At 60.2% G+C, this 20,514-nt stretch overlaps 2 protein-coding genes across 3 annotated transcripts; one reads left to right on the forward strand and one right to left on the reverse strand.

The window, feature by feature from the left end:
* Positions 1–261: 261 nt before the first annotated feature.
* LOC134509553 (gamma-aminobutyric acid type B receptor subunit 1-like) lies at positions 262–9,101 on the reverse strand (the record flags this gene model as incomplete). Its single annotated transcript, XM_063322097.1, has 5 exons — positions 9,086–9,101; positions 4,271–4,346; positions 3,963–4,166; positions 1,897–2,085; positions 262–481 (listed from the first exon to the last, which is right to left on the reverse strand). Coding segments are annotated over exons 2-5 (689 nt in total), but the record flags the coding sequence as incomplete, so codon positions are not given.
* Positions 9,102–16,454: 7,353 nt separating this feature from the next.
* Positions 16,455–20,236, forward strand: LOC134509552 (zinc finger protein 883-like). Of its 2 annotated transcripts, none has more exons than XM_063322095.1 (2): positions 16,455–16,710; positions 17,300–20,236. In XM_063322095.1, exons 1-2 carry the CDS (start codon positions 16,470–16,472, stop codon positions 19,009–19,011), a joined length of 1,953 nt encoding a protein of 650 aa, XP_063178165.1. In that variant the 5' UTR covers positions 16,455–16,469; the 3' UTR covers positions 19,012–20,236. The 2 variants fall into 2 exon arrangements, with proteins under 2 accessions (XP_063178165.1, XP_063178166.1); XM_063322096.1 differs by having other exon boundaries at positions 16,575–16,710; positions 17,008–20,236.
* The last annotated feature ends 278 nt before the right edge of the window (positions 20,237–20,514 follow it).

Below are 20,514 nucleotides of genomic sequence, written 5' to 3' on the forward strand. Positions count from 1 at the left end.
GCTGGGAGGAGGAGGAGGAGGATGAAGAGGAGGAAGGAGAGGGATGGATGGGGGAGGGAGGAAGGCTGGGAGGAGGAGGAGGAGGATGAAGAGGAGGAAGGAGAGGGATGGATGGGGGAGGGAGGAAGGCTGGGAGGAGGAGGAGGAGGGGGAGGAAGACGGATGGAGGGAGGAAGGCTGGGAGGAGGAAGAGAGGGAGGAAGAGGAGGAGGAAGGAGAGGGATGGATGGGGGAGGGAGGAAGGCTGGGAGGAGGAGGAAGAGGAAGAGGAAGAGGGGGAGGAGGGAGGGATGAAGGCTGGAGGAAGGGGCCTCCTGCCCCACGAAGCCGTGTGGGGTTGGATGGGGGGGTCCCGCGGGGTCCCGGGGCCGGGGGGGGTGTGGGGCAGGAGGATGTGGCGGCGGGGGGGGGGGGGACGGGGGGGGGGGGGACATGGGGGGCGGGGACATGGGGCCACACTCACCTGAGAGAGGGCGACGCACTGCGAGGGGGAAACTGAGTCACACAGAGACACCCCCCGACCCCAGGGACCCACACATGGGGGGCTGAGCCCCCACCCAAGGGACCCCCAACCCCAAGGACCCCCCCACCCCAAGGACCACCCCATGGGGGGCTGAACCCCCACCCCAGGGACCATCCAACCCCAGGGACCCCCCCCCCCAGCCCCAGGGACCCACACATGGGGGGCTGAACCCCCACCCAAGGGACCCCCCCCCAACCCCAAGGATCCCCCCATGGGGGTCTGAACCCCCATCCAAGGGACCCCCAACTTCAGGGGCCTCCCCCATGGGGGGGGCTGAGCCCCCAATTTAAGGACCCCCCCAACCCCCGGGATCCCCCCATGGGGGTCTGAACCCCCACCCAAGGGACCTCTGACCCCACAGACCCACACATGGGGGGGGCTGGACCCCCACCCCAGGCACCCCCCAACCCACGGATCCCCCCATGGGGGGCTGAACCCCCACCCAAGGGGCCTCCAACCCCACGGACCCCCACCCCAGGGACCCCCATGAGGGTCTGAGCCCCCACCCAGGGACCCCTAACCCCAGGGACCCCCCGCCTCAGCCCCAAGGACCCCCACATGGGGGGCTGAACCCCCACCCCTGGGACCCACAGCCCCAGGGACCCACTCATGGGGGCCTCGACCCCCACCCCAGGGACCACCCAACCCCACAGACACCCCATAGAGACCTGAACCCCCACCCCAAGGATGACCCAACCCCATGGAGACCTGAACCGGGAGTCCCCAACCCCACAGACACCCCATAGGGACCTCAACACCCACCCCAGAGACCACCCAACCCCACAGACACCCCATGGAGACCTCAACCCCCACCCCCAGAGACCACCCAACCCCACAGACACCCCATGGAGACCTCAACCCCCACCCCAGGGACCACCCAACCCCACAGAAACCCCGTGGAGACCTGAACCCCCACCCCACGGACCACCCAACCCCACAGAAACCCCGTGGAGACCTGAACCCCCACCCCACGGACCACCCGACCCCAAGGAGACCTGAACTGGGAGCCCCCATTCCCCCCAGAAAGCCCACGAAGACCCAACCTTCCACCCCACACCCCCCCCAACCTCCCCATATGACCCCTCCCACCCTATGGATACCTGAACCAGGACCCCCCTAACCCCACAGACACTCCATAGGGACCTCAACACCCACCCCAGGGATCACCCAACCCCACAGAAACCCCATGGAGACCTCAACCCCCCACCCCAGGGACCACCCAACCCCACAGACACCCCACGGAGACCTGAACTGGGAGCCCCCAACCCCCCCAGGAACCCCATGAAGACCCAACCTTCCCACCACAGACCCCCCTCCCCACGTCCCCCAACCTCCCCATCTGCCCCCTCCCACCCCCTGGGGCCCCCACTCACGCTCGCAGACGGGTTTGGGGGTGCTCCAGCGCCCCAACTTGGTGCAGTTACTGCGGGCGCTGCCCACCAGGCGGAACCCGGGGTTGCAGCTGTACTCGGTCCATGTCCCCTCCACCGGCACCCGCTCCATGGCCCGCGCCACCGCCTGCCCGTTCTCCAAGCTCAGGTGCATCTTGGGACAGGTCCTCACTGGTTGGGGGGGTGCAAACGGGGAGGGAGGGGGGGCGTCAAGTCCACGTCCTCCCCAGGGTGCTGGTTTGGGAGCGCTGGTGATGGGAACGGGGATGGGGGTCATGGTGAAGATCATGGTCATGGTGATGGAGATGGTGACAGTGATGGGGATGGTAATGGTGATGATGGGGATGATGGTGATGATGGTGGTGATGGGGATGCTGATGGGGATGGTGTGGTGATGGTCACGGTAATGGTGAAGGTGAAGATCATGGTCATGGTGATGGTGACAGTGATGGAGATGGTAAAGGTGATGGTGATCACGATGGTGATGGTAATGGTGATGATGGGGGTGATGGTGATGATGGGGGTGATGGTGACGGTGTGGTGATGGTCATGGCAATGGTGAAGGTGACGGTCATGGTGAAGGTCATGGTCATGGTGACGGTGACAGTGATGGGGATGGTAAAGGTGATGGCGACGGTCATGGTGATGATGGGGGTGATGGTGATGATGGGGGTGATGGTAACAGTGACGGGGATGCTGATGGTATGATAATGGTCATGGTGAAGATCATGGTCGTGGTGACGGTGACAGTGATGGGGATGGTAAAAGTGATGGTGATCATGACGGGGATGGTGACGGTGGTGATGGTAACAGTGATGGGGATGGTGTTTGTGATGGTGTGGTGAGGTCACGGTAACGGTGAAGGTGAGGGTCACGGTGAAGATCATGGTCATGGTGATGGGATTGCTGATGGCATTGGGGATGGTCACGGTGACGGTGATAGGGATGATTACAGGGACAGGGACCACAATGGTGATGGGAATGAGGATGGGGATGGTGACAGTGACGGGGAGGAGGATGGGGATGGTGATGGGGAGGGTGACGGGGACAGCAATGGTAACAATGATGGTGATGGGGATGGTGATGGGGACGGTGACAGTGATGGTGACGGGGACGGTGACCGTGATGGTGACGATAGCAGCATCAGGGCTGGGGATGGTGACGTTGATGTTGTTGGGGGTGGTGACGGTGACGGGAATGGTGATGGTGATGGGGATGGTGATAGTGATGGTCACGGTGATGGGGATGATGATGATGATGATGGGGACGGTGACAGTGATGGTGATCACAATGGTGACGGTAACAGTGATGGGGCTGGGGATGGTGATGCTGATGTCGTTGGGGGTGGTGACGATGATGGGGATGGTGATGGGGACAGTGACGGTGATGGGAACATTGACGGGGACAGGGATGGTGATGGGGATGATGATGATGGGAATGGCGACAGGGATGGTGACGGGGATGGTGATCATGATGGTGATGGTAACAGCGATGGGGCTGGTGATGCTGATGTCGTTGGGGGTGGTGATGGTGATGGGCATTTTGATGATGATGGGGACGGTGGCCGGGATGGTGACAGGGATGGTGACGGGGATGGTGATGATGATGGGGATCGTGACCGGGATGGTGATGGGGATGGTGATGATGATGCGGACAGTGACAGTGATGGTGATGGGGATGGTGACGGGGACAGGGATGGCGACGGGGATGGTGATGATGATGGGGATGGTGACCGGGATGGTGACGGGGCTGGGGATGGTGATCACGATGGTGACGGTAACGGCGATGGGGCTGGGGCTGGTGACGCTGATGTCGTTGGGGGTGGTGACGGTGATGGGGATGGTGATGATGATGGGGACGGTGACAGTGATGGGGATGGTGACAGTGATGGTGATGGGGATGGTGACGGCGACAGGGATGGTGATGATGATGGGGACGGTGACCAGGACGGTGACGGGGCTGGGGATGGTGATCACGATGGTGACGGTAACGGTGATGGGGCTGGGGCTGGTGACGCTGATGTTGGGACCGATGACGGTGACACTCACGGCAGCGGCTGGGGTGGCCCATGGCGGTCCAGGTGCCGTCGCGCTGGCACTTGCGCACTTTGGGCCCCACGATCTCGCGGTCGGGCCGACAGACGTACTCGATCTCGTAGTCGAAGGGCAGGAAGCGCACGCTCTGCACCTCCTCGGGGGTCAAACCCCGGTACCGGATCCCCCCGTCCCGCGGCGGGTGGATGATCTGGCAGCCTGGGGACGGGGTCGGGGGGTGGGTCACGCCTGTGGGGTGACGGGGACACACGCGCGCGTGTCCCCCCCCCACCCCTCCATGCGTACGCGCGCGTGACACGTACCTTCGGTGAGGTTGACGTGGACGGTCGCCCGGCCGGGCGCCGCGCTCAGCGCCAGCAGCAGCGGCAGCAGCAGCATCTATAGGGACGGCGACAGCCCCACACTTATGGGGCGTCTGGGCCCTCCCCCCACCCCCAACTCCTGCCTGCACTTCCCCTGCCCGCTGCATCCCCTAGGGAGCGCGACCCCTATAGGGTACACCCCATGGATGCTGCGTCCCCCAGAGGGTACATCCCCTATAGGTTATGCCCCACATGCCGCTCCCACGCACGTCGCGCAACCGACACCCCCTTTGCACGCTCACAGTCCGACTGACACCCCCTTTGCACGCTCACGGTGCAACCGACACCCTATTTGCACAAGCACAGTGAAAACTACACCCTTTTGCCCACTCAGGGCAGGAGCTACAGCCACTCGCACGTGCGTTGTGCGACCAACACCCCATTCGCACACTCACACCACGAGCTACAGCCCCTCACAGACGCGTTGTGCAACCGACACCCCGCTTGCACACCCACAGTCCAACCTACACCCCATTTGCACACTCATGGTGCAAGCTACACCCCATTTGCACACCCACAGTGAAAACTACACCCTTTTGCACGCCCAGGACACGAGCAACAGCCGCTCACACGCGTGTTGTGCAACCAACAACCCATTTGTACACTCACAGTCCAACCTACACCCCTTTGCACACTCACAGTCCGACTGACACCCCCTTTGCACACTCATGGTGCAAGCTACACCCCATTCGCACACTCAGGGCATGAGCAACAGCCGCTCACGCGCACGTCGTGCAACTGAACCCCCTTTGCACACTCACACCACGAGCTGCAGCCTCTTACAGACGCATTGTGCAACCGACACCCCCTTTACACACCCACAGTGAAAACTACACCCTTTTGCACACTCAGGGAGTGACTTACAACCGCTCACGCGCACGTTGTGCAACCTACACCCCATTTGCACACTCACACCACGAGCTACAGCCCCTCACAGACGCGTTGTGCAACCGACACCCCATTTGCACACTCATGGTGCAAGCTACACCCCATTTGCACACTCACAGTGAAAACTACACCCTTTTGCACACCCAGAGCACGAGCAACAGCTGCTCACAGGTGTGTTGTGCAAACTACACCCCCTTTGCACACTCACAACATGAGCTACAGCCCCTCACAGACGCGTTGTGCAACCGACACCCCATTTGCACACCCACAGTGAAAACAACACCCCACTTGCACACTTATGATGCAACCCACACCCCATTCGCACACTCAGAGCACGAGCAACAGCCGCTCACATGCACGTCGTGCAACCTACACCACCTTTTCACACTCACAGTCCGACTGACACCCCCTTTGCACACTCATGGTGCAAGCTACACCCCATTCGCACACTCAGGGCATGAGCAACAGCTGCTCACGCACACGTCGTGCAACTGAACCCCCTTTGCACACTCACACCACGAGCTACAGCTGCTTACAGATCCGTTGTGCAACCGACACCCCCTTTGCACACCCACAGTGAAAACTACACCCTTTTGCACGCCCAGGGCACGAGCAACAGCCGCTCACGCGCACGTTGCGCAACCGACACCCCCTTTGCACGCTCACAGTCCAACTGACACCCCCTTTGCACACTCATGGTGCAAGCTACACCCCATTTGCACACTCACAGTGACAACTACACCCGGGTTGCACACTTACAATGCAAAGTACACCCTTTTGCACACCGAGGGCACGAGCAACAGCCGCTCACACGCGTGTTGTGCAACCAACAACCCATTTGCACACTCACAGTGCAACCTACACCCCACTTACACACTCACAGTCCGACTGACACCCCCTTTGCACACTCACGGTGCGAGCTACACCCCACTCGCGCGCTCACGGGGCAAACTCCCCCCCCCCCTTTGCACACCCGGGGTGAAAACAACACCCTTGTTGCACACTCGGGGCAGGAGCTGCAGCCGCTCACGCGCACGTCGTCGTGCAACCGACCCCCCCCCCCCGCTTCGCACACTCACGGTGTAACTGACACCCCCCCTCCCACCCCCCCGCCTTCGCACACGCGTGTGCAAACCCCCGGCACAGCCCCCCTCCCCCCTTCCCCCCCCACCCCCCCGGCTCCGGGGCCGTAATTCAGCCGCGGCCCAGGAAAAAAAAATAAAAATTTCCTTTTTATTTCTATTTTTACATCCATTTTCAATGTATTTCGAATTTTAATTTTTTTTTTTTTTCACAATATTTTAAACCCATTGATTCATTTTCCTTTTTTGTCTTTAAAAAAATAATATTATAATAATTAACAAATCGTTATTTCACGGGGTTGAAGAATTCCGGCCGCGGCCCGGAGAAATCCTTTCTATTTTTCTATTTTTCTGTTTCTTTCTATATTCGTTTTCAACGTGTTTGCAATTGTTTTCTAAATATTTGCAACCCGCTGATTTTTTTTTCCGTTTTTATTTCAAAATAAAAAAAAAAAAAAAACTAATAATAATTAACAAACGATTATTTAACGGCGTCGAAAAACTTCGGCCGCGGCCCAGAGAAACCCTTTATATTTATATTTTTACATCAATTTTCAATATCTCTGGAATTTTTTAAATTTTTTTTTTTTTTCAAAATATTTGAAACCCATTGATTTATTTTCCTTTCCTGGTTAAAAAAAAAAATAAAATTATAATAATTAATAAATCGTTATTTCACGGGGTTGAAGAATTCTGGACGCGGCCCGGAGAAATCCTTTATATTTTTATATTTCTTTTTATATTATTTTAAAATGTATTTTGAAATTTTTAAAAAATATTTGAAACCCGCTGATTTTCCATTTTTATTTAAAAAAAAAAAAAGAAAATAATAATAATTAATAAATAATTATTTAACGGGGTTGAAAAACTTCGGCCGCGGCCCAGAAAAACGATCCTTTCTGTTTATATTTTTATGTTTCTTTTAATATTCATTTTAAACGTCTTTTGAATTTTTAATTATTGTTTAAATATTTTAAACCCATGGATTTGTTTTCCTTTTTTTATTAAAAAACAAAAAATATAATACTAATCAGCAAATCATTATTTAATGGGGTTGAAGAATTCCGGCCGCGGCCCAGAGAAATCCTTTATATTTATAGTTTTCTATTTCTTTTTATATTAATTTTAAATGTATTTTCAATTTTTTTTTTAAATATTTGAAACCCGCTGATTTATTTTCCATTTTTATTAAAAAAAAAAAAAAGAAAACAATAATAATTAATAAATAATTATTTAACGGGGTAGAAAAACTTCAGACGTGGCCCAGAAAAACGATCCTTTCTGTTTATATTTTTATGTTTCTTTTAATATTCATTTTAAACGTCTTTTGAATTTTTGATTATTTTTAGCTATTTTAAACCCATTGATCTATTTGCCTTTTTTTATTTAAGAAAAAAATATGTAATAATAATTAATAAATCATTATTTAACGGGGGTGGAGAATTCCAGCCGCGGCCCGGAAAAAATCCGTTCTATTTATACTTTTCCATTTCTTTTTATATCGATTTTAAATATATTTTGAAATTTTGGTTTGGTTTTGTTTTTTTTTTTTAATATTTTAAAAACCCACTGATTTGTTTCCCCCTTTTTTTTTTTTTTTTTAATTTTTTATTTTAAAATAAAATAATATTATTTAACGGGGGGGGGTTAAAGAATTTCCCAACCGGCACCGGGGCAGGGTTGGGGGGGGGTGGGGAGGGGCCCGATCCTGGCCTGGGGCGGGGGGGGGCACCCCCACCTTCCCCCCTGCCTCCCCCCCCCCCCCCCCCCCACTTCCAGCCCACCCAGGCCCCGGGGTTAATTAAGCCGGGCACTAATCAGGGTTAATTAGAAGCATTAAGGCCGTTGCTTGGTTACTGCTCAGCTCCTGGGACGCAGGCGTGGCCCCCCCCCCGCCCCATATTGCCCCCCCTGGACCCATATTGGTCCCCCCTCCCCCCAAGACCCATATTGACACCCTCCCCAAACCCATATAGGCCCCCCCGGACCCATATAGGCCCCCCCCGGACCCATATTGATCCCCTTCTGTCCCCATATGGGCCCCCCCGGACCCACCTTTGCCCCCCCCAGCCCCATATGGGCCCCCCCAGCCCTATATTGGCCACCCCGGACACATATTCACACACACACACCCCCCCCCAGACCCATATTGGCCCCTCCGGACCCATATTGACACCCCCCCCGGACCCATATGGGCCCCCTCCCCTGCCCCACAGAGTCGTGTCCCCCCCCGCCCCAGTCCCGTATTGACATCCCCCCAGACCCATATGGGCCCCCCCCGCCCCAGACCCATAGTCGTCCACCCCCCCCCCCCGCGGTGGCACTGCTGAGGGAAGGTCGCAGCGGGGCGGAGGAGGGGGGGGGGCACCCATGGGACCCCCAGCGGGGAGGGGGGGGGGGTGTCTCAGAATTGGGGGGGGGGTCCAGGGTTGGGGGGGCGAGACCCAGGATTGGGAGGGTTCAGGATTTGGGGGGGGGGGGGATGGAAGGGAATAGGGGTCCCAGGCTGGGGGAAGGGGGGGGGGGAAATTTGGGGGTCCCAGGAATGGGGGGGGGGGGTCAGGGTCTTGGGGGGGGGGGGCAAACAAGGATCTCAAAATGGGGGAGGGCCCCAGCATGTCAAACACCCCCCCCCTCCCAAAATGGGGGGGGGGGGCGTCAGTGCCCCACCCTACCGTCCCCCATCTCCCCCCCAACCCCCCCCAGCGTGACCCACTCCCCCCAGAAAAGGGGGGGGGGGAGCCCTATTTTTTGGGGGGGGGTGGGGGGGTGGGTGTTGTCTTACCTTGGCCTGGGCTTGTCCGCGGGGGGGGGGGGGGAGGGGGGCGCGAAGAGGAGGAGCTTGGGGGGGGGGGGGGGGGCGCAAAATGGGGGAGTGGAGGCGAAATGGGGGGGGACAGGACCTGGGGGGGGACAGGACCTGGGGGGGGGGGGCAGAGATCTTGGTGGGGGGGCACGAAGATTTGGGGGGGGGGGGGGAAGGAGATGGGGGGGGGTCCCGGAGCTCGGGGAGGGGGGGGGTCCCGGAGGTGGAGGAGGGGGGCCAGAGAAAATTGGGGGGGGGGGGGGGGGGGGGGGTCCTACGGAGCTGGGGGGGGGGGTCACGGAGCCCTGGGGGGGGTGTCAGGGATTCCGGGGGGGGTGTCCACGGAGCTGGGGGGGGTGGGGGACGAGTCCGGAGGCGGGGGGGGGGGGGGGTGTCCCGGAGATGTGGGGGGGGGGTCCCCCGAAACCCGAGGGGGGGGGTCAGGGAGCCCGGGGGGGGTGCACGGAGCTCGGGGGGGGGGATGAGGGATGATGGCTTGGGGGCGGGGGGGGGGGTAGGGAAGAGTCTGGGGTGGGGGGGGTTCGCGGAGCTGGGGGGGGGGACCGGAGATGTGGGGGGGGGGTCCCGAAGCTTGGGGGGGGGGGGTCACGGAGCTGGGGGGGGTGGGAAAGGAGGAGAAGGAGGATGATGATGGGGGGGGGGGAGCGAATCCGGGGGGTTTTCGAGGAGATATTCGGGGGGGGACGGAGATGGGGGGTCGACACGAGTCCCGGGGGGGGGGCGGGGAGGTTTTCTCGGAGATGGGGGGGTGGGGGGGGTCCCGAAGCCCGGGGGTGGGGGGGGGGGTAGGACCGCGGGGGGAGGAGGAGGATGAAGATGGAGCCGCTGCGGGTGGAGGATGGGAAACTCCCGCTGCTGGGAAAAAAAAACCGCGGGGGGGGGGGGTGAAAAAACGGAGGGGGGGGGGAAGGTGTGTGAAAAACTTCGGGGGGGGGATTTTGGGAGGGGGGGGGGATGGACGGACAGACGGACGCGGGGGGGGGTGGGGGGCGGAGAAGCCCCCGGGGCGGGGGGGGGTTGATGCGGCGCCACGGGGATGGGCGCGGGGCCGGGGCTGCGCGGGGGGGGGGGGGCGGGGAAAAAAAGGGGGGGGGAGGGGAAATGGGGGGGGCGGGGCCCAGGAGGGAGGGGCAAAAAGGGGGGGGGGAGAAAGGAGGGGGGAGGAGGGAAAAAAAATGGGGGGGGGGGGAAGGAGGGAGAGGGAATGGGGGGGGAAAAGGGGGGGAAGGGGAAATGCGGGGGGAGGGGGGAAAAAGGGGGGGCGGGAGGGAAAAAAAAGGGGGGAAGGGGAAATGGGGGGGCGGGGCCCGGGGGGGAGGGGCAAAAAGGGGGGGGCGGGTAAATGGGGGGGGAAAGGAGGGGGGAGGAGGGGAAAAAAAAAGGGGGGGGAAGGGAATGGGGGGGAAAAAGGGGGGGAAATGGGGGGGAGGGGGAAAAGAGGGGGGAAAAAAGGGGGGAAGGGGGAAAAAGGGGGGGCAGGGAAATGGGGGGAGGGGGGGAAGTGGGGGGGAAGGGGAAAAAAGTGGGGGGAAAGGGGGGGAAGGGAATGGAGGGGGAAAAGGGGGGAAGGGGAAATGGGGGGGAGGGGAAAAATGGGGGGGGAAGGGGGGGAGGGTAGGCGCAGGCAGGGGGTTGGTACGGTGCAGGCAGAGCGCGGGCAGGGGGTTGGAGGTTGCAGGCAGGGTGCAGGCAGGGGGTTGGTAGGGAGCAGGCAGGGTGCAGGCAGGGTGCAGGCAGGGGGTCAGGGTGCAAGCAGGGTGCAGGCAGGGGGTTGGTAGGCACAGGCAGGGTGCAGGCAGGGAGTTGGCAGGCGTTCAGGGCAGGCAGGCAGGGTGCAGGCAGGGAGCAGGCAGGGGGCTGGTAGGGAGCAGAGAGGGGTCAGGGTGCAGGAAGCGTGCAGGCAGGGAGTAGGCAGGGTGCAGGCAGGGGGTTGGTAGGTGCAGGCAGGGTGCAGGCAGGGGCCTGGTAGGGAGCAGACAGGGGCCCGGGCGCAGGCAGCATGCAGGCAGGGGGTTGGTAGGCACAGGCAGGGTGCAGGCAGGGAGCAGGCAGGGGCCAGGGTGCAGGCAGGGTGCAGGCAGGGTGCAGGCAGGGGCCTGCTAGGGAGCAGAGAGGGGTCAGGGTGCAGGCAGTGTGCAGGCAGGGGGTTGGTAGGCACAGGCAGGGTGCAGGCAGGGTGCAGGCAGGGGGTTGGTAGGCACAGGCAGGGTGCAGGCAGGGAGCAGGCAGGGGCCAGGGTGCAGGCAGGGGGCTGGTAGGTGCAGGCAGGGTGCAGGCAGGGTGCAGGCAGGGGGTTGGTAGGCGCAGGCAGGGAGCAGGCAGGGGCCTGGTAGGGAGCAGAGAGGGGTCAGGGTGCAGGCAGGAGGTTGGTAGACGCAGGCAGGGTGCAGGCAGGGTGCAGGCAGGGGGTTGGTAGGGAGCAGACAGGGGCCCGGGCGCAGGCAGCGTGCAGGCAGGGGGTTGGTAGGCACAGGCAGGGTGCAGGCAGGGAGCAGGCAGGGGCCAGGGTGCAGGCAGGGTGCAGGCAGGGTGCAGGCAGGGGGTTGGTAGGCGCAGGCAGGGAGCAGGCAGGGGGCTGGTAGGGAGCAGAGAGGGGTCAGGGTGCAGGCAGGAGGTTGGTAGACGCAGGCAGGGTGCAGACAGGGGGCTGGTAGGCGCAGGCAGGGTGCAGGCAGGGGGTTGGCAGGCGTTCAGGGCGCAAGCAGGGTGCAGGCAGGGAGCAGGCAGGGTAGGGAGCAGAGAGGGGTCAGGGTGCAGGCAGGAGGTTGGTAGGCGCAGGCAGGGTGCAGGCAGGGTGCAGGCAGGGGGTCAGTAGGGAGCAGGCAGGGGGCAGGCAGGGGGTTGGTAGGCGCAGGCAGGATGCAGGCAGGGGGTTGGTAGGGAGCAGGCAGGGTGCAGGCAGGGTGCAGGCAGGGGGTTGGTAGGTGCAGGCAGGGGGTTGGTAGGCACAGGCAGGGTGCAGGCAGGGAGCAGGCAGGGGCCAGGGTGCAGGCAGGGTGCAGGCAGGGTGCAGGCAGGGGGTTGGTAGGCGCAGGCAGGGAGCAGGCAGGGGGCTGGTAGGGAGCAGAGAGGGGTCAGGGTGCAGGCAGGAGGTTGGTAGACGCAGGCAGGGTGCAGACAGGGGGCTGGTAGGCGCAGGCAGGGTGCAGGCAGGGGGTTGGCAGGCGTTCAGGGCGCAAGCAGGGTGCAGGCAGGGAGCAGGCAGGGTAGGGAGCAGAGAGGGGTCAGGGTGCAGGCAGGAGGTTGGTAGGCGCAGGCAGGGTGCAGGCAGGGTGCAGGCAGGGGGTCAGTAGGGAGCAGGCAGGGGGCAGGCAGGGGGTTGGTAGGCGCAGGCAGGATGCAGGCAGGGGGTTGGTAGGGAGCAGGCAGGGTGCAGGCAGGGTGCAGGCAGGGGGTTGGTAGGTGCAGGCAGGGGGTTGGTAGGCGCAGGCAGGGTGCAGGCAGGGGGTTGGTAGGTGCAGGCAGGGGGTTGGTAGGCGCAGGCAGGGTGCAGGCAGGGGGTTGGTAGGGAGCAGACAGGGGCCAGGGCGCAGGCAGCGTGCAGGCAGGATGCAGGCAGGGGGTTGGTAGAGAGCAGGCAGGGTGCAGGCAGGGTGCAGGCAGGGTGCAGGCAGGATGCAGGCAGGGGGTTGGTAGGTGCAGGCAGGGGGTTGGTAGGCGCAGGCAGGGTGCAGGCAGGGGGTTGGTAGGGAGCAGAGAGGGGCCAGGGCGCAGGCAGCATGCAGGCAGGGGTCTGGTAGGCGCAGGCAGGGTGCAGGCAGGGGGTTGGTAGAGAGCAGGCAGGGTGCAGGCAGGGTGCAGGCAGGGTGCAGGCAGGGGGTTGGTAGAGAGCAGGCAGGGGGCAGGCAGGGGCTTGGTAGGCGCAGGCAGGGTGCAGGCAGGGGGCAGGCAGGGGACAGGCAGCTCCCGCAGGGGCTGTGATCCCAGTGCCAGCCCCCGCAGCGCCCACACGGCGGGGGAGGACACAAGGACGGACACACACAGAGGGTGCTCAGCACCCATCCGGCTGCACCCTCGGCGCGGTCCCTGGTGCTCAGCACCCGTCTAGAACCACCCTCTGGATGGTCCCTGGTGCTCAGCACCCATCCAGCTGCACCTCGTGCTTGGTGCTCAGCACCCGTTCGGTTCCATCCTGCGCTTGGTGCTCAGCACCCTTCTAGAAGCACCTTGTGCATGGTCCACGGTGCTCAGCACCCTTCTAGAAGCTCCTTGTGCACCGTCCCTGGTGCTCAGCACCCTTCTAGAACCACCCTCTGGATGGTCCCTGGTGCTCAGCACCCATCCAGCTGCACCCCGTGCTTGGTGCTCAGCACACGTTCGGTTCCATCCTGCGCTTGGTGCTCAGCACCCTTCTAGAAGCACCTTGTGCATGGTCCACGGTGCTCAGCACCCTTCTAGAAGCTCCTTGTGCACCGTCCCTGGTGCTCAGCACCCGTCTAGAACCACCCTCTGGATGGTCCCTGGTGCTCAGCACCCATCCAGCTGCACCCCGTGCTTGGTGCTCAGCACCCGTTCGGTTCCATCCTGCGCTTGGTGCTCAGCACCCTTCTAGAAGCACCTTGTGCATGGTCCACGGTGCTCAGCACCCTTCTAGAAGCTCCTTGTGCACCGTCCCTGGTGCTCAGCACCCTTCTAGAACCACCCTCTGGATGGTCCCTGGTGCTCAGCACCCATCCAGCTGCACCCCGTGCTTGGTGCTCAGCACCCATCCAGCTCCACCCTGTGCTTGGTGCTCAGCACCCTTCTAGCAGTACCCTGTGCATGGTCCATGGTGCTCAGCACCCTTCTAGAAGCCCCTTGTGCATGGTCTTTGGTGCTCAGCACCCTTCTAGAACCACCCTCTGGATGGTCCATGGTGCTCAGCACCCATCCAGCTGCACCCTGTGCCTGGTGCTCAGCACCCATCCAGCTCCACCCTGTGCTTGGTGCTCAGCACCCTTCTAGAAGCACCTTGTGCATGGTCCATGGTGCCCAGCACCCATCCAGCTGCACCCCATGGATGATGCTCAGCACCCTTCTAGAACCACCCTGTGCATGGTCCATGGTGCTCAGCACCCTTCTAGAAGCACCTTGTGCATGGTCCCAGGTGCTCAGCACCCTTCCAGATGCACCCCATGCTTGGTGCTCAGCTCCCTTCTAGAAGCACCCTGTGCACCGTCCCTGGTGCTCAGCACCCTTCTAGAACCACCCCGTGCATGGTCCATGGTGCTCAACACCCATCCAGCTCCACCCTGCGCTTGGTGCTCAGCACCCTTCCAGCTGCACCCCATGATGATGCTCAGCACCCTTCTAGAAGCACCCTGTGCATGGTCCCAGGTGCTCAGCACCCTTCCAGCTGCACTCTGTGCCTGGTGCTCAGCACCCATCCAGCTCCACCCTGTGCTTGGTGCTCAGCACCCTTCTAGAAGCACCTTGTGCATGGTCCATGGTGCCCAGCACCCATCCAGCTGCACCCCATGGATGATGCTCAGCACCCTTCTAGAACCACCCTGTGCATGGTCCATGGTGCTCAGCACCCTTCTAGAAGCACCTTGTGCATGGTCCCAGGTGCTCAGCACCCTTCCAGATGCACCCCATGCTTGGTGCTCAGCTCCCTTCTAGAAGCACCCTGTGCACCGTCCCTGGTGCTCAGCACCCTTCTAGAACCACCCCGTGCATGGTCCATGGTGCTCAACACCCATCCAGCTCCACCCTGCGCTTGGTGCTCAGCACCCTTCCAGCTGCACCCCATGATGATGCTCAGCACCCTTCTAGAAGCACCCTGTGCATGGTCCCAGGTGCTCAGCACCCTTCCAGCTGCACTCTGTGCCTGGTGCTCAGCACCCATCCAGCTCCACCCTGTGCTTGGTGCTCAGCACCCTTCTAGAAGCACCTTGTGCATGGTCCCAGGTGCTCAGCACCCTCCTAGAACCACCCTGTGGATGGTCCACGGTGCTCAGCACCCTTCTAGAAGCACCTTCTGAGTGGTCCACGGTGCTCAGCACCCATCCAGTTCCACCCCGTGCCTGGTGCTCAGCACCCATCCGGCTGGGCTCCCTTTGAAGCCACGAGCAGATCCGGGGTGGGGGAGGGCCCCCCCCCCCCGCCTCCATCCCTGTAACCACCCAAAGTAGGTCACGGGGAGGATCCGGCCGCCTGCGTCACGCGTCTTCCTCGGGGAGGAAGAGCCCGGTGGCCTGGGGCAACATCGGGTGGTCCCAACGCTGGTCCAAGAAGGTGATGCCTATGGGGACAATTTCAAGGGGTCAAGCCCCACTTCGTCCCCACGGTGGGGTGCGTCACAGTGGGGTTTTATCCACCGGGGGGGCAGGGGGTGATGAGGACACCCCACCCCTGAGTTGAGAAGGATGAAAGCCGAGAAGGCTGGGGGGGGCTGCTGCACCCCAGGCGGAGCCAACATCTCCTCCAGGTTTTGGGGTGGGCTCTCCTTGGCCAAGCCAAGGAGATCGACGGGGAATCGGAGAGCCGAGGACCCTTCGTGGTGACCACCAAGAGCTTCTCCTCGAGCCGGTGTGGGGGGGTGTGTGTGTGTGTCCCAAGGGGTGTCTTCTCCTCCAGGGATGGAGGCCAAAAGTAGGTCAGGCTCGTAGCTGCCCATTTCCGTCAGCTCACGTCTCCAATCGACCGTCTCCTGGGTCTCCATCCTGTCCATCCGCTCCTTCTCCAGCCCAAGGTGGGACAAGCCCATGGGAAGGGCTCCTCCATGAGATCAAAGGTCATCAAACACCAGGAGACCCACATGGAGGAGGCTCCCTACAAGTTGTCTGTGTGTGGGAAGAGCTACAAGGAGCTGAAGTCCCACCAGAACCACCCCATGAAGCAGAAGGTGGTGGCAACTCTCCTGGTGCTGGAGGAGCTTCAGCAATGGCTCCAACCTCACGTCCCACCAGAGGATCCGTCATGGTGAGAGACCCTAGAGATGCCCCAACTGCAGGAAGGGCTTCACCATGAGCCCAAAGCTCATCAAACACCGGGAGACCCACAAGTTCTCCTTGTGTGGGAAGAGCTACATGGAGGAGGAGGAAGGGAGAAGAAAGGATGGAGGAGAAGGAGAAGGAGGAGAAAGGATGAAAGAAGGAGAGGGAGAGGGAGAAGGAGAAGGAGAAGGAGAAGAAGGAGGGAAAAGGATGAAAGAAGGAGAAGGAGGAGAAAGGATGAAAGAAGGAGAAGGAGAGGATGAAAGGAGAAGGAGAAGGAGAAGGAGCAGGGACAGAAAGAGGAGGAGGGCTGGAGGACAGAGCAGGAGGAGGAGGGATAGAGGAGGAGACATGAAGAGGAGGAGGGATGGAGGAGGAGGAGCAGGAGGAGGAGGGATGGAGAAGGAGGAGGAGCAGGAGGAGGGATGGAGAAACAGGAGGAGGAGGAGCAGGAGGAGGAGCAGGAGGAGGAGGGATGGAGAAGGAGGAGGAGCAGGAGGAGGGATGGAGGAGGAGCAGGAGCAGGGAGAGGCGGGACGGAGGAGGAAGAGGAGGAGGAAGAGGAGGAAGGAGGCGGCTCCAACTCCTCACTGTATCCGGGTCACACGAGGAGCCACCTCCACGGGGACCACCGAGCCCCCCGCCTGGGCTCGCCACATCCCACAGGTGACCGAGAAGCGGGGACCAGGGACCCGACACCCCTCTGCCCCATTCCCGCCGTGGGGCTGAGCTCCGAGGGTCCCGGGGGTGGCTGGGGTGGTGGGGCAGGTGTGGGGCAGCAGTAGTGGCGGTTGGGTCCTCCCCAACACATGGGTTCTACCACCAGGTCCAGATGGATGCTGGTGGTTGATGATGGTGTGGGGCACGTGGTGAGGGGGGTGGCCGGTCCCATCCCACCCGTGGGGCGCGAGCGAACCCCACGTGCAAGTGGGACCCCAGCGATGCCTGGTCTTTCTTCTCCAGGTCTTCCTGGTGGAGCAAGAGGTGGATGTGGTGGGAAGGGGTGGCATGGAGCTGAAGCTCGATGGTCCTTCCTCGGCCCAGAGGTCCGCGTGGACCTTCTCTATCTGGTGACCCTCAATAGATCTCCTTCCCATGGCCTTTCCCTGTGTCACTGTGGGGTTGGCGCCCGGGGTCACCACCCCCACCCCCCTGTGGCACCACTGGAGCTGCTAGATTTGGGAGTCGGAGCTTTAAACTTTCCTGGGAGCTTTTGCAAAGCCCTGACTTGGGCTTGAGATCTTCGTTCCTTCAGCTGCCAAGATGGCGGACGGGAAGGAAAACGGCCTGGAGGAACTGGAAGGATCTGAGCTGTGTTTGGAGCTGTGTGAGGTGGAGATCCCTCAAGAGCCAAACCCACCGGCGCAGCGCGAGTGGGAGAGTCAATCGCAAGAAGCCTCCGAAGAACCCAGCGATGACTCCCATGGACGCCCATCACCAAGGAAGGGCGGACGGTTGCGCCGTGGGAGCCGCGCGACCAAGAGGACCTCCAGCCGCGGCAAGAATGGGAAGAACACGGCTGGGAAGGCAGAAGAGGCCATGCACAAGGGTCTCTACAGCTGTCCCGACTGTGGGAAGATCTTCACTCGCAGGTCCTTCCTCATCCCCCACCAGCGCATCCACACCGGTGAAAAACCTTTCACGTGTCACGAGTGCGGGAAGGGTTTCCGAGTCGGTTCCGCTCTCAACAAGCATCAACGGATCCACACGGGGGAGAAACCCTACAAGTGCGCCGACTGCGGGAAGTGTTTCCGTCTCACCTCCACCCTCAGCACCCATCGGAAGATCCACAGCGGGGGGAAACCCTACGTCTGCCTGGTCTGCGGGAAGACCTTTCAGTTGAGCGCGTACCTGCTGGCCCACCAAGCCACCCATAGCGCGGACAACCCTTTCCAGTGCCTCGCCTGCGGGAAGAACTTCAGCTTGAGGCGGTACCTGGCCATTCATCAGCGCATCCACACGGGAGAGAAGCCCTTCAAGTGCTCGGTGTGCGGGAAGCGCTTCAACCGGAGATCGACCCTCATTGTTCACCAACGGGTCCACACGGGGGAGAAACCCTACAAGTGCCCCGAATGCGGGAAGAGCTTCATCATGAGCTCGGATCTCGTCACCCATCGGAGAATCCACACCGGGGAGAAACCCTACAACTGCCTCGACTGCAACAAAAGCTTTCGGTTGAGTTCCCACCTCACGAGACACCAGCGAAGCCACACCGGGGAGAGACCCTACAAATGTACGGATTGCGGGCAGAGCTACACGGACAGCTCGGGACTCATCAAACACAAGAAGATGCACGTGGAGAAGAAGCAGAGGACATCTCAAGGAGGCCACCAAGGGGAGGGACGTTATAAATGTCCCTACTGTAGCAAGAGCTTCCATGCGAAGTCGGCTCAGGTCCTTCACCGGGCCACCCACGTGGGAGAACGACCCTATAGGTGCTCCAAGTGTGACAAGGCCTTCAGCCACAGCGGGACGCTACTGAAACACCAACGCATCCATACGGGGGAGAGACCCTTCAAGTGTCCCATCTGCGAGAAGTGCTACAACGATAGTTCGACCCTTCGGAGACACCGGAGGAGCCACACGGAGGAGAAACCCTACAAGTGTCCCAGTTGCGAGGAATGTTTCGGCGCCATCGCGGCTCTCCTGAAGCACCAACGGTTCCACACCGAGGGGAGACCGTACCGTTGCTCCGACTGCGGGAAAAATTTCCACTCCAATTTTCTCCTCGTCACCCACCGCCGCATCCACACGGGCGAAAAACCCTACACCTGCCCCATCTGCCAAAAAACCTTCCGCCAGGCTTCCCACCGAACGAGGCACCAGGAGATTCACAGGAGGAAAGGGGTCGGCGGCGTTTCGCGGGATGCGTCCAAGCAGGGGAAGAGCCAGCAGAAAGCGGGAGGAGAGGTGGGACGTGATGGTCAAGCGACGAGTCCAGGTGGTGCTTCCACAGCTCAAGAATAAAAGAGTTTGAGACGTCCCGAATCCATCGGTTGGTCCAAGTTGCTCATCCGAAGAAGATGCGCCCCACGTTCTACCTGATGACCCTCATCTCCGAGGCCGGCTCCTCCCCAACTCATCATGACCAGCCCTCCCACCGTCCTTCTCGACTCAACCTCGACTTCAGCCCTGTAAGTAACGCGATTTGGAAAAGAAAAATCGTCGCAACATCTACTTTTGGACCCCAAATTGTCCTTAAAATGAGAAAAGTGAGGAGTATTCAGAAATACATCCAGAGTGGAGCCACCTTCTCATTTCTCCTTGGTGAGGAACCGGGTCTGAGGGACCTGAGGGGCTTCTTTGGGGAGGGGCTTGGTGGTGTTGGTGCCAAAGTCTTGGTCAAGAAGCTGGACGCAAGGACTACCTGGCGGTGAAATCTTCGTTTTCTCTTGCAGTCATCGTTACTTAAGGTGGGGATGGGACCGTGGTTGACCCCAAACATTGTCCCTTCGTGAGCTCATCCAATTTGTGGTGACCACGTTATTAGTAAATACCCAAAGGAATGTTGCCTTGGCTTTGAGTTGCCTTCAAACCCAACTGCGGGTCCATCTTCTCAAGAGAAGGTGATGCCACAAGTCTACCTGCTGTGGGGCCAAGCTGAAGATGACACCAGAAGTCTACGTGCTGTGGGTCCATCTGAAACCTCAAGAGAAGGTGACACCAGAAGTCTACGTGCTGTGGGGCCAAGCTGGAACCTTGAGAGAAGGTGACCCCACAAGTCTACCTGCTGTAGGTCCATCTGAAAGCTCAAGAAAAGGGGACCCCACAAGTCTACCTGCTGTGGGGCCAAGCTGAAGCTCCAGAGAAGGTGACCCCACAAGTCTACCTGTTGTAGGTTCATCTGAAGCCTCAAGAGAAGGTGACACCACAAGTCTACCTGCTGTAGGTCCATCTGAAAGCTCAAGAGAAGGTGAACCCACAAGTCTACCTGCTGTGGTCCATCTGAAAGCTCGAGAGAAGGTGACACCAGAGGTCAACTTGCTGTGGGGCCATCTGAAACCTCAAGAGAAGGTGACACCACAAGTCTACCTGCTGTAGGTCCATCTGAAAGCTCAAGAGAAGGTGAACCCACAAGTCTACCTGCTGTGGTCCATCTGAAAGCTCGAGAGAAGGTGACACCAGAGGTCAACTTGCTGTGGGGCCATCTGAAACCTCAAGAGAAGGTGACACCAGAAGTCTACATGCTGTGGGTCCAAGCCTCAGGAGAAGATGACACTAGAATTCCACCTGCTGTGGGTCCATCTGGAACCTCAAGAGAAGGTGACACCACAAGTCTACCTGCTGTGGGGCCAAGGTGAAGATGACACCAGAGGTCAACTCGCCGTGGGTCCACCTGAAACCTCAAGAGAAGGTGACACCAGAGGTCAACTCGCTGAAATTCATGAAGTCACCTGAGACGATGCCACTGAACGTCACCCCCCGCCCCTGAGCCTGGTGGCACTTGGGCATCTTCACCTCCCCTGGAAA

The sequence above is a fragment of the Chroicocephalus ridibundus genome, unplaced genomic scaffold, assembly GCF_963924245.1.
Source record: "Chroicocephalus ridibundus unplaced genomic scaffold, bChrRid1.1 SCAFFOLD_726, whole genome shotgun sequence".
NCBI lineage: Eukaryota > Metazoa > Chordata > Aves > Charadriiformes > Laridae > Chroicocephalus > Chroicocephalus ridibundus.